Genomic DNA, 13,231 nt, shown 5'->3' on the forward strand with positions numbered 1-13,231 from the left:
GATTCTTTGAGATTCATTGAACTTTTCAATGGCATGTTTCAATCTCGAGTGTGCCCTTCATGTTTTGTGACTGGGATACCGAGGATAACAAAACAAGGTGTGAAGTAACCATGCAAATTACTTGGTACCCTTAATGTTTTTCACTTAATCGTAGTGTCGGTAAACCACACGTGCTCCTTCCGACCTCATGAAAAACCTTAAGTCACCCTTTGCCTCCCTTGTTAAGTCCAAGTTAGTGTATCGGTAAACCACACACGCTCCACCAACAACTTAAACAAGGTGCAAAGTGTAATTTCATGGATTAGCACCTTATTCACATTTTCCTAAAGTAACTAAGATTGGGAATTTATAAGACATTTAGTTACTTTATAATAATCATTATACTTTTAATGAGAATTTTTGAGTCATTGTCCTACCCGTTCGGCTAACGACCCTCCACCAGTCAAGTAAGCGGTGGGGGAGAGTGGACACCCATTAAGTTGCCATTTTATAGGCAACAACCTTATACCCACCTTATAGACTGGCTTCGTGAATGAGGCGTACTAGCGGTAAGACGACTTTGATCTTATACATACATACATACATATATATATATATATATATATATATATATATATATATATATATATACACATTATTATTAACTTATAATATTATAAGTATAAGGGTTGAATTTTAACTTTTAAAATTCTAAGGGTTGGAACTAAAGTTTTAATATGACTTTACTTGTTCCAAAACTTAAGGGCAAGTTTTGTAAACTTTCAAAACTTTTCATTTCTCATAACTTATGAATTTAATTGAGTATTAAAATTGAAGACACTTCATTTTTATAACTCTTGTGTTCTTTTAATGGTTTTAATTCAAGTGTGACTCTTGGTTTTCCATAACTTGAGGACAAGTTATGGAATCCATTAAAAACACATTATGACCAAGAATTAAACTACCAAGTAGGTTACAAGTAATTCATATGATCATCCAAATTCATAAGATCAAGAACATGAATATCCATATCAATGTTTCAAGACCATATGAACACATATAATCATGAAAAAAATGATATTAGCCATTGTAAATGGATTAGAACAAACATTACACCATCTAAAACAAGTTTAATAACACCAAAACAGTTTAGGGTAATGTTTCTAGTCCATTTCCAGCAGCAAAAGTCGAAAATCTACATTCTGAGGCTCCTACTCGTCGAGTGCACGAACCTACTCGGCGAGTAGGATGAAGATACACATGAACTCGGCGAGTCCCCCCATGGACTCGGCGAGTTCATCAGGCAGATTGCACAAAATCGACTTTTTTCAACAATTTTGCATCAAGTATCAAACAAACAAGCCTAGGCTCTGATACCACTGAAGGGTTTTGAGCATTCTAACACTTCCTAAGTGTACATGCAACCCTAATAACCTTGGATCCATGTTTGTCTAATTCTAATGCAAAGTTGATTTCCAAGGTTATGATCCTATCTAGCATACATGGGGAACAATTTTAACTTAAATGAAAGATAGACCTACATACCTTGTTGTTGGTTTTGATCCTTGAAACCTTATGTGCCTAGCACCCCAAGTGTGATGCTTCAAATGCTTCACACAACACCAAATGTTATGGAGTAAACTTGGAGAGAAAGTATAACACTCTAAAAATCGGCTCTAGCCCTCAAGCATGCATGTGTAGCCGATTTTAGGAGAAACATGAGCTTTATATAGTGTTGACACATTTAGGGTTACACCATGTAAACCCTAATGTGTCATGACTCTTCATTTCCATGACCCATGGGTTTGTAACTCCCACGGAGCCTCCATGGAGCATCCAATGGGTTCAACCCAACTTGATTATCCATGGAGCCTCTTAGCCCATTATGTAAGTAATGGATGATTTACATAATCAACCCATATATTTAATTAGTTATCTTTTGATCACTTAATTAATTCTAAAATTAATTCTTGATCAAACTAATTAAATAATATTATTAATATATTAGAAATTATAATATATTAATAAACCATAAGTGTTATTTCTCTCATTTAGTCTATCCAATTGCATGGTGTCATGCAACCCAAATGGACCATGCTGGGTTGGGTCAAGTACATACCAGAAATAGTTATCGACTTAGACACCTTATCCAACAGAGTGATCTTTGACGGGTCTAATTTCAATAATTGGATCCTCAACATCCGAATGGTCACTCGATACGAGGACAAATAGTATGTCCTTAATGAGAAGCTGAAGAAGATCAACCTCAACACTGCTACTGCCAAAGAGATCTTCGCCTTTGTGGCCCATGAGTGTGATGACACGAAAGTCCATTGCATCATGCTAGCGACCATGACTACAAAACTCCAGAAGTCCTATGAGGACATGTATCCATATGAAATACATCAAGAGTTGCTGGACTGGTACCACCAAAGCACGAGACAAGAAAGGTATGAGATCATCACTCCGATGATCACTACCCAAATGGCTAATAGAGAGTCCCTTACCGCTCATCTGCAAAATATGCAGATATATGTTGATCGCCTGCTAGAGTTAAATGTTAACTTTGATGAAGAGCTGGCAATCGACATCATCCTTCACTCCTTGCCTCCATACTACAACCAGTTCCGTATGACCTACCACATGAATAAGGAAGAGGCCACCTTGATCAAGCTTCAAGGCTTGCTAAGAACTGCTGAGAGCAATCTCAAGGATAATTCTGTTGCATCAACTCTAACTCCCATTGATGCCCCTGTTTTGGCTATTGGGCAAGGGAAGGGTAAGAAGAGGAAGGCTCCCTCAAAGAGCCACCACAAGGGAAAGTCCCAAGATGGTACCTCTTCTAGTGGAACCAAGGCTGGTTCTGCTAAACCCAACTCTAACCCAAAGAAGGCAGAGTGCCATCACTGCCACAAGACAGGGCATTGGAAGAGAAGCTGCCCAGAATATCTGGAAGCTATCAAGGATGGGAAGATCAAGTCGTCCTTCGTAGGTATTTACACTATTAAATCTAATGATTCATCGCATGATATTTCTTGGGTTCTTGATACAGGATGTGGTTTTCACATATGTTCTGATTTGCAGGGACAAAGAAGAAATAGGGATGTGGAGCATGGGAAGATAAATCTAATCATGGGAAGCAGAAGATTGTCGCCTGTCACCAAGATTGGAGTATATTCCTTAGTGCTTAGTAATGAATTAGTTTTAGATTTAAACAATTGTTGCTATTCACCAAATATGGCAAGAAACATCATTTCATTTCATGGTTTATATAGACAAGGATTTAGATATCCATTTGATAATGAAAAGGGTTCTATTTATGCTTATCTTAATAATGTTGTATATTTTGAAGCATTGCCTTGTAATGGAATATATGAAACTGTGATGGTTGTAGATAACTTAGGAAATGATGTATTGTGTGTTGATTCTTCCAATAGTATGGATAAAGCATGCTTGTGGCATTATTGTCTTGGACATGTCAACAAGAAACTTATAGCCCAACTTCAAAAGGATGGAGTGTTGGAGTCATTCGACCTTAGGGATGATGACGTGTGCGAGTCTTGTTTACTTGGAAAGATGACCAAGTCACCCTTTACTGGTACTTGTGAAAGGGGTGAGGGTCTATTGGATCTCATACACACCGATGTATGTGGGCCCTTTAGATCCACCACAAAGGATGTGAGCCACTTCTACGTGACTTTTACCAATGATTATAGTAGATATGGGCATATCGACTTGATCAGGCACAAGTCAGAAACCTTTGAAAAGCCTAAAGAGTTTAAACAAGAAGTGGAGAATCAGTTTGGTAGGAAAATCAAGATGCTTTGATCCGATCAAGGAGGAGAATACCTAAGTCTTGAATTCCACGAATACCTCAAGGAATGCAGAATTGTTTCACAATTGACGCCACCTAGGACACCACAGTTGAACAGTGTGGCTGAGAGGCGTAATCGAACCTTGCTAGACATGGTTCGTTCCATGATGAGTCGTGCTTCACTACCTATCTCATTTTGGGGGTATTCCTTAGAGACTGTCGCCCATATCCTTAACTTAATCCCTACAAAGAAGATTGCCGAAACAACTCACGAGATGTGGACAGGGAAAGCTCCCTCGTTATCACATATCAAGGTTTGGGGTTTTGAGGTTTTCTTAAGACGAGAGACTCATGACAAGCTTGAACCTCGTAGTGAGCGGTGTATTTTCATCGGCTACCCGCAGAAGTCCTTTGGATATCTCTTTTATAGACCGAGTGAAAATGTTGTCTTCGTCGCAAGGAGAGGGGTTTTCCGAGAACGAAAACTCATAAGCCAAGGGGACAGTGGGAGGCAATAGGATCTTGAAGAGATTCAAGAGTCGAGCGATGAAGAAACCTCCAATACTGGCGCTCAACCCAAGGAGGAAACTTCGGTTTAACCGATTGACGAGTCCTTACCTCTTAGACGTTCCGAAAGAGTTATGTTTCAACCCCAGTTATATGGTTTTCATATTACTACAGAAGGGGATACATATATTAGTGATAGTACACTAATAAATTTGGACAAACCTAACAACTATAAAGAAGCCATGGCAGGCCCGGAGTATGCGAAGGGGAAAGGGGCGATGGACAGCGAGATTCAGTCTATGTATGACAACCAAGTTTGGAATTTGGTTGACAATGTACCAGGTCGTAAGACGGTCGGGTGCAAATGGATACTCAAGAAGAAGACCGACATGGATGGGAATGTGCACACTTATAAGGTGCGATTGGTTGCGAAGGGTTTCACTCAAACTCCCGGAGTTGACTATGATGAAACCTTCTCACCAGTTGCGAAAATAAAGTCTATTAGGGTGATGCTAGCCATTGTTGCATTTCATGACTATGAGATATGGCAGATGGATGTCAAAACCGATTTCCTTAACGGAAAGTTGGCTAAGGATATTTACATGAGTCAGCCAGAGGGTTTGTCGATGCGAAGCACCCCAATATAGTATATAAGCTTGAGAAATCCATTTATGGATTGAAACAAGCGTCTCGTAGATGGAATCTTTGTTCTGATGAGAAAGTCAAAGAGTTCGGTTTTTTGCAAAGCGAGGATGAATCATGTGTATATGTCAAAGCCATTGGGAGTATAGTTAGCTTCCTTGTATTGCATGTCAATGACATACTACTCATAGGAAACGATGTCCCGACCCTGAAGGAAGTCAAGTCCTAGCTTGGGAAGTGCTTCGCTATGAAGGACCTCGGAGAGGCTTCCTATATTCTGGGAATAAGGATAGTGAGAAACAGAAGTAAGAGACTAATAGGAATTAGTCAGAATACTTACTTAGACAAGGTACTAAAACATTTTAGTATGGAGAATTCAAAGAAAGGAGAGTTACCAATCCAAAGTAATGCCAAGTTGAGTTAGACTCAAAGTCTGAGTACCGAATTCGAGATAGCAGAAATAAGTCGAGTACCTTACGCTTCCGCAGTTGGCTCGATCATGTACGCTATGACTTGTACTCACCCTGATGTGGCCTTCGCTTTGAGCATGGTCAGCAGATATCAAGGGAACCATGGCAAAGCATATTGGACTGCAGTCAAGAATATTCTTAAGTACCTTCGGAGGACCAAGGAATGGTTTCTAGTCCTCGGTGGGAGTGATGACTTAAAGGTGTGAGGGTATAGTGACGCCAGTTTTCAGACCGACGGGGACAACTACCATTCGCAGTCGGGCTGGGTCTTTACCCTAAATGGAGGAGCAGTGACTTGGAAAAGTTCCAAGCAGGAGACTGTAGCTGATTCAACATGCGAATTAGAGTACATTGCAGCGAGCGAAGCGTCAAAGGAGGCAATATGGTTGAAGAACTTCATTGGAGACCTTAGGGTTGAGCCGGCTATACAGAAGCCTATGGAAATTTTCTTTAATAATGAAGGTGTTGTTGCCTTAACCAAGGAACCGAGGGATCATGGTAGATCTCGACATATCGACAGAAAATATCACTTTATTCGACATCGGGTAGAAGAAGGACTACTCGTAGTGAAGAGGGTATCGTCGGAGAATAACTCAGCAGATCCGCTTACGAAGGGACTGAGCAGGGTTAAGCACTTGCAGCACGCTAGGAGCATCGGGCTGAAGGACGATATTAGCTTAGATTAGATAGTTTAGAAACGTGTAATAGATAAATTGTAATTACGATTTGATGATTAATAAAAGAGTATTATTTATTAATAATGTTACTGTCTTATATTAATTGTTTACCTATTGTTTCATTTTGCATGTTTTGACTTCCTGAATAACAAGAATTATTCAAACGGTCCACAGTCGTTCATATGTTGGAAGTAGGTATGAATGAATACTGTCATGAATTGGTGTGTAGATTGTATAAAGTGTATTATACATAGCAAAAGTTTGCTACAACGTTCATGAGTTCTTATGAACAAGTTTTGAGCATTGGAATAAACCCACGCTTGCTGGAATCACTTCATGGAATTCATCACGAGTGATCGCAAGATGATAATATCATATGGTCTTAAAACCTAGATATATGGTTTATTGTTTGCTAATTAGTTGTGCATTAATAATTCATAAACACATCAGTAACTTGATGTTATAAAACGCATTGTTCTGTATGATTTGATTAGTGAATGGTAAATGCATATAAGTCGAAGTTTATTTGTTCCTTTTATCCTAAGAGGGTAAAAGTGATATCAGGGCCCCTCGATGATTTAGTTTGACTTATGTGTCGGGCCCGGTCAAGACTGAATTGATGTGTTCAATTAAGTTTTATGTCAAATGAATCTGAGATCGAGAAATAAACTGCTGGACAATAAGTATGACTATGTTCCATGTAATTGTCGGCACGATATCTAGAACAAAGGATTATACTATCCCTTATCTTAAGGACATGTTATTTAGAAGATCAACAGTTTTGAGAACTACGATTGCTAATCGGATCCAGAAGTTGCATTTGCATTTATAGTTATTAGACTTTTCGAAGTAGGAGACTGTTGGATTAGTGTCTAAGTCCATAATTGTATTTGATATGTACTTGACCCGGTTGTGCATGGTCCTTTTGGGTTGCCTTCACCAAAGCAACGTAACTGGAGGAATAATATAGAAAGAGGTGATTATGGTTTATTAATATGTCATAAGAATAATATATTAAAGGAGAAATCATATTTGTTTAATTAACATTGGTCAATAATTAATTAAGAATTAGTTTTGTGAATAAAAGAAGTTAATTAAACTTAAGGGGCCGAACTGTAATTATGTGATAGTTGCAAAGTTGGGCAAGGAAACCCTAATAAGATAGGGTGGACGAATTCTAAGGATGAGGACTTAGGAATTCGTCCAAGGGGGGCTTCTAGAATTATCATTAGGTTGCTTGGTGGCTAAGTAACCAGATAAGGATAATCACTGAAACCCTAATTTCCATACCTATATAAAGACCCATAAGGCTAGGGATTTCGGGACTTTCAACCCTAGAAGTCCTAGAGCCGAAATTCTCATATCCCCTCTCTCTCTTGTTTCCTTCAATTGCTATTGGTGTTTGTGATTCATTAGAGGCACAACACTTGAGGTGCTAAAGTTCTCAAGGCTTCAAGATCTTCAATCAACAACAAGGCAAACATCTAGATCTGTTTTGTTGTGTTAATTTTGATTATATACAATAGATTTAAGGTTTGAAAGTCTTGGATGAATGCATGTACAAATAGAGAAACCTAGATCCAAGCATTAGGGTTTACATGAGCACATAGAATGTTCTTTTGGCTCAAACCCATCATTCATTCATGAGACAAATCTAGCTATTGGGAAACCATTTTTATCACTTAGGACCTCGTTTAAGGTCTGAAAGGACAGCTCATTTCGTCCAAATCATAGCATGCACAATTTTGGGACCTTTGGGACAAGAATGCTTCCATAAAGCTAAAATGACTATATCTATCTCATACAAGTATAAAGTTCCAAGCTGTTTACCTTCTGAAGCTTATAGGGCACAAACCAACTTCAGATCTACAAGCTTGATCTTCTTCTCCAACTCCTTGATGCAACACCTTCTTCTTAACACACTCAAGAAACACTCAAAAAGCTCAAACACTCAAGGAAATGGCTAGGGTTTGGGGAAAACGACTCTAAGCAGTGGAGGCTGAGGTAAAGGAGGGTTTGGTGCTCATAATGTTGCTTGTATAGCCCCCAAACCCTAAATATTAGGGTTTCCTTTTGATATGAGTACGCCCAGCGTACTAGGACGCGCCTAGTACACTCAGCGTACCCTTATGTATGCGCGACGTACTCCTCCTCATCCCAAAATTTCAACTCAACCCTTAGACTTTTCACGGCTTCACCCTTCCATTCCCAGGGACTATAAATGGCCAATCTTGGGATGTTACACTCTAATGATTTTAGGGTTTTCAGGGACGTTTGAGGGTGAAGAATGCCAGTTAGGTTGAGGCTCAAATGAGATAAGGATGCTTATATAGGTCTTATGTCCGGAAATTAGGGTTTAAACATTCGTCATGTACGCCCCGTGTACCCTTTGGTACGCCCAACGTACGTGCTGGCCCTCCGCGACCATCTATGCATGGTACGCTAAGCGTACTTCTAAAGTACGCCCAACGTACTTAAGGGACCATTGGGTTCCAAAAGTAAGACCTGATTTGGGGTGTTACAGTCTTCCTCATCGTCAACCTTATCCACATCACGATGCCCTGTTGCAACTTCCTTAATGAGTCCTGCAACATCAAGTATTTCTTCCTCTATGTTACCAACAACCTCGTCTTTATGTTCATTCAACCATTCCTGTATGTTACTATTCCCAAAATGGTGTACATACATAGGGAGTATAACACCACATTCATATGCAATTGCTATAAAGTTGAAATAATTAGGGTCATCGATAATTAAAGTCAAACCTTTTGGAAAATCAATATCAGGTTGGCAGTAATAGAGCTTCTCACACTTTTCCCCAGTGAAAATTTCGATGAATGCATAGCACCCATCCTTGTCCATGCCTGCGAAATCGATGTTTGAAAACCTTTGAGTAATTCCGCCGGTGTAGCGTATGGGGTATTTGGCAAAGATTCCTTGGAAGTGCACATTTACTTGTAAAATACGAGTTCCATGTTTGAGGTTTCAGGAGAAGAAAAAAACAAAGGGTTTATCGATGAAGTGATGAAAAGTGGAGGTCAAAAGGGCTCTTTTGTAAAGCATATACCGACAGTACGAAGGATGCGACTAATTAATGACATGGTATTACACGAAAGACACAGTCATCATCCTATGTGATGTTATTAGAGGGAGGTGGACTAAAAATGACCGGTTGACCCCTTCACAAATGAAATAAGGACTTAATCGACCTTACAAAATGTAACTCGTTCCCTTAAAAAGTCATAAAATAAGTTAAGTGACTTAATGGGTAAACCCTAGAAACATAATAGAACATATATGCCATTTTCCTTTTTATTTACGGTGCCTTTAGAATCCCCCGGAAATATGCTTCTTCTTTTTCCAACAATAAAAATCATTTCCCTTAAACTTATCAAGTTTCCTGAACTTTGAACTTAAGTCCCTGACTGATTTTACCATTGTTATTCCTTTTGCAGAAATTAAAGATTTCGAATGTTAGAAATTAAGGAATCAAAATAGCAATATATATAACTTAGATAGATTTAAGGATCGTGTTTGCAAACACTTTTCAAAATCTGTAATTCGTCCCTATTTCCAGGGGTACACGAATTCAAAAGAGGGATAATCCAAGAACAAAACCAATTCGAATTATAGGGCTAATTTGAACTGTAAAACACATAATAACATTGCTTGATGTGTTGTTTTGGGAGACATAAATATTGAATGATCTATGTTCGTTTGTATATGTTCCAACTGAATTTTGGAATTTCAGTCAACCTTATATATCAATAGAAATCAGGTGAAAGTTGGTTTATGGGGGTTACATCTATTATGGCACCAAAAAAAGATGGTTGAATTATGGTTATTTAGACATAACCGAATCTGACATTATCATGATGTGACAACCTAATTTTGGCAGGAATTTGCACGACTGAACTCTTTCCTAACATAGAAATTCGTTTAGGTTTCGGGTCACTATCCCTTGGACCCCGCTAGGGGCACTACCCTTAGACCCCACCAAGGGTAGGGCGTTGCCCCTTGGAATGACGTGTCCATAGGTACTGCCCCCGGACCCCCCGCCCCTGTATAACTGAGTTCACATTAGACTATCTGAGTGTGCACCCCATACCTCAAATCTCAAAAAACAAATAAAATTGAACCTATCTCACTAGCAATACTAGTTGCACTAAAAGTATGTTGATAATACTAAATCACCAACAAAAAATATATAATTTATAAAAACTAAAATAAATATTGATTCAATAGGTAGGTGGCAAGAGGGTGAAAGATCTGCTCGTCCCACCCTTGTTATTAAAGTCGCACGTTACCAATCAAACGAACTAAGTTTTGGAGTTTAAGACAAAACAACTGTAATAAAAAATAAGTTAAAGTCAAATGATGTTTACTAATAATAACTGAATCCACAATATTTAAATTAGAGAAAAAATAATCTTTTAACTAAAAATGAAGCTAAATGCTGAAGTATGAACGAAGAAACGATTAAAATTAAGAATATAAATGCATGATCCATAATATGGTCACATGCACACCCTTCCATCTCTTCCTAAAAAACTATATACTAATAAATAAATAAATAAGAGAGAGACAGAATTGGTACTACGAATCAGAAGTCTCTGCCAAATTCTGATCAGATCAGATCCAAATGTGGAGCTTCTTAATCACGGACGGGATCATTAAGCACTTGTAAAATGTGTAACACGGCTTGTACATTCTACTTGTGGTTCCAAGACGTCTCAACCATGGAATTCTTGCAATGCGCTATCGCCCCTTGAATCGCGCTCTGCAGTTCTTCCGTTGATGATGAAGTGTTACTGCAGCCACCGGCGCCTTTAGTGTTGTTTTTCCGGCAAAGAACACCTGAATGATTTGGAGACGACGGCATTGTTGAAGGGCAGCTTGATACGCAGCTTGTCTTTCTGAAAAACCTCAGATTTCCCGAAAACGATGGAGAAACTATGTCTTCCCTTTTCGCCATTGAAGGGGTAGTCTTTGTTTTTTGACTTTGAAGTTGGGAAAGCTTCTCGTACAACGGCTTCACTTTCTTCAAGTATTTACGTATCTTTTCTTTCACGGAGGAGCTGGTTAAGGTGGCCGGATCAGACTGGGTGGTGATACCCGCCGCGGGTTTGCCGGTTTCTTTGCGAAACACGGAAGAGAATTTGTTGAAAGAAAACTGTTTACTAGCAATTATTTTCTTTTCGTTTTCGGAGATGAATCTATGAGTATGGGAATTGAGATCAAACAGTTTTCGAGGAAAGTGGTTATCATCATCGTCGGTGGCGGAGCTGGGGCGGGAGGAATCCGAGGTTGTGTAGGAGAAAGATGAATGATAGTCAGAGGAGTGGCGAGCGGTGATGGTGTTGGAGGTGAGAAGTAGGGTACGGACCATGGAGTTGCGAGGGGAGAGGTGGAGGGGGAGAAGTTTACCTTTATAGAAGAGCTCGTCGGCAGGGCGGAGATTGATGGTGGTGGATTTGCAAGGGGAGAGGGAGGATGTGAATTCAAAATCCGAAGAGGATGACTGGAGGTGGATGGGGGAGGATGGGAGGGTATGGGATTTTGTTTTGCGATGCCCCATTAGAAGGCCAGTTATGAGAGAGTGGAAGAGTATTTCGAATTTAGAAGTGGTGATAGCTGTGGTGGGAAGGAATATGGTTTGGGAGTTGACTTCTCTCTATATTTGGCTCACCCTCCTTTAACTAAATTAACTTATCTTTGACTTTTCATTTTATTTAAACTAAAATATTTACCGTTTTTATATCTATAAAAATTAAACATTTTAGACTATGTTTACACTAAAATAATTACCATTTTTATTGTTTTTTTATATATACAACATTTTTATGCTAAAGAATTTGATTTCTAAGTCTATATTCTTTTGTCTCTAACAGTATTTAAACCATTGGTTAAAAATATCTATTCATCAACCGCTAAATTATAGGCTATTTGGTTTCTAGATTATTCCCAAATTTATCATTAACAATCATTACTTAATATTAGTATAGTCCATTTGATTTTATCTTGAGTATATTTTGCATGTTTTATTTAATTACGCGTATATAAAATTGATTCGTTTTTGGGAGAAAGAAACGCGGTGCTTTTGGAAGCGTTTGAGAGCTTCTACCTTTTAGCTGTTGATAAAACGCTCTAGTTTAAACAAAAAACTTCGTTTGGCAGTACAAGCGTTTAACTTTTAGTTTTAACAAACGTTCCGATTCTAAAAGCTACTTCATGTAGCGTTTAACAAAATGCTCATGAGCTTTTGAAATCAATTTCCATAATTACCCTTAAAAATATATTTATATATATATATATTTATTTTTAACCAATTGTACTTTTTATATATTTCAAAAGCTTCCAGCTACTTTTGTCAAACGTTCATATAACAAATAAAAGCTACAGCTTCCCGCTACCAGCTACCTGCTACACACTACCAGTTACCCGCTACCTGCTAATCGCTACCCGCTTCCAGCTAACAACTATTTTTGTCAAACACGCCAATAATCTAAGCTTTACATCTTCAAAAAAGAGCCTATTTAGAAAACTAAAAAAAAGGCAATAAACATTATATATACATATTAAAGTTGGACAATCCTTATGAACAGTACCTGACCAGGGTACCTTGGGTTGGTTAGTTGACGTGAGTTTGGTTAATCTCGATATCCACCGCCTCAAATTGGGATCTACTCTCGATACTTCCCGAACCTTTCATTCCCACAGCCACTATCCTCTACCGCCTTAAGTGGCTGTCATTCGTTAATTCCTTTCTTGCGTCTTCTTCAACCTCCTTAACCCAACCGTACACGATTAGAGGTCGTCGCCCTCTATTTTTGCTTATATGTTTCCGTTATGCCTTCTTGCATTGCCAATTGTTACCAGAGGTCAGGCACGTCGATTGAAGGTATGTGTCTTTTTAGCCCTCTTCTACTTCTTCACTGTTCATGGCGCTGTTTGATTTCGGCCTCTGTGTTGAAGGTAGCCTGCCTCCATGAGCAAGATGGTTCCAAGTTCAATTTTCGGTTGTCAGCTGTTCTCTCTGTTCGATACTAATGCGACGGCCTCTGTCGAGCCATGAAGATGACCTCTAAGTGTTGTTTGTTGATTCCTTGCATATCAAAATCGAATTTCTTTTTCTATAGTCC

General features: G+C 38.8%; 1 protein-coding gene across 1 annotated transcript; it reads right to left on the reverse strand.

Annotated features, from left to right (window-relative positions):
* Window positions 1-10,496: 10,496 nt before the first annotated feature.
* On the reverse strand, window positions 10,497-11,712 carry LOC111896691 (probable membrane-associated kinase regulator 1). The gene has a single exon (XM_023892663.2). The coding sequence runs from the start codon at window positions 11,665-11,667 to the stop codon at window positions 10,801-10,803; it is 867 nt and encodes a 288-aa protein (XP_023748431.1). The 5' UTR covers window positions 11,668-11,712; the 3' UTR covers window positions 10,497-10,800.
* Window positions 11,713-13,231: the final 1,519 nt, after the last annotated feature.

Source organism: Lactuca sativa, chromosome 7 (genome assembly GCF_002870075.4).
Source record: "Lactuca sativa cultivar Salinas chromosome 7, Lsat_Salinas_v11, whole genome shotgun sequence".
Classification (NCBI taxonomy): Eukaryota; Viridiplantae; Streptophyta; class Magnoliopsida; order Asterales; family Asteraceae; genus Lactuca; species Lactuca sativa.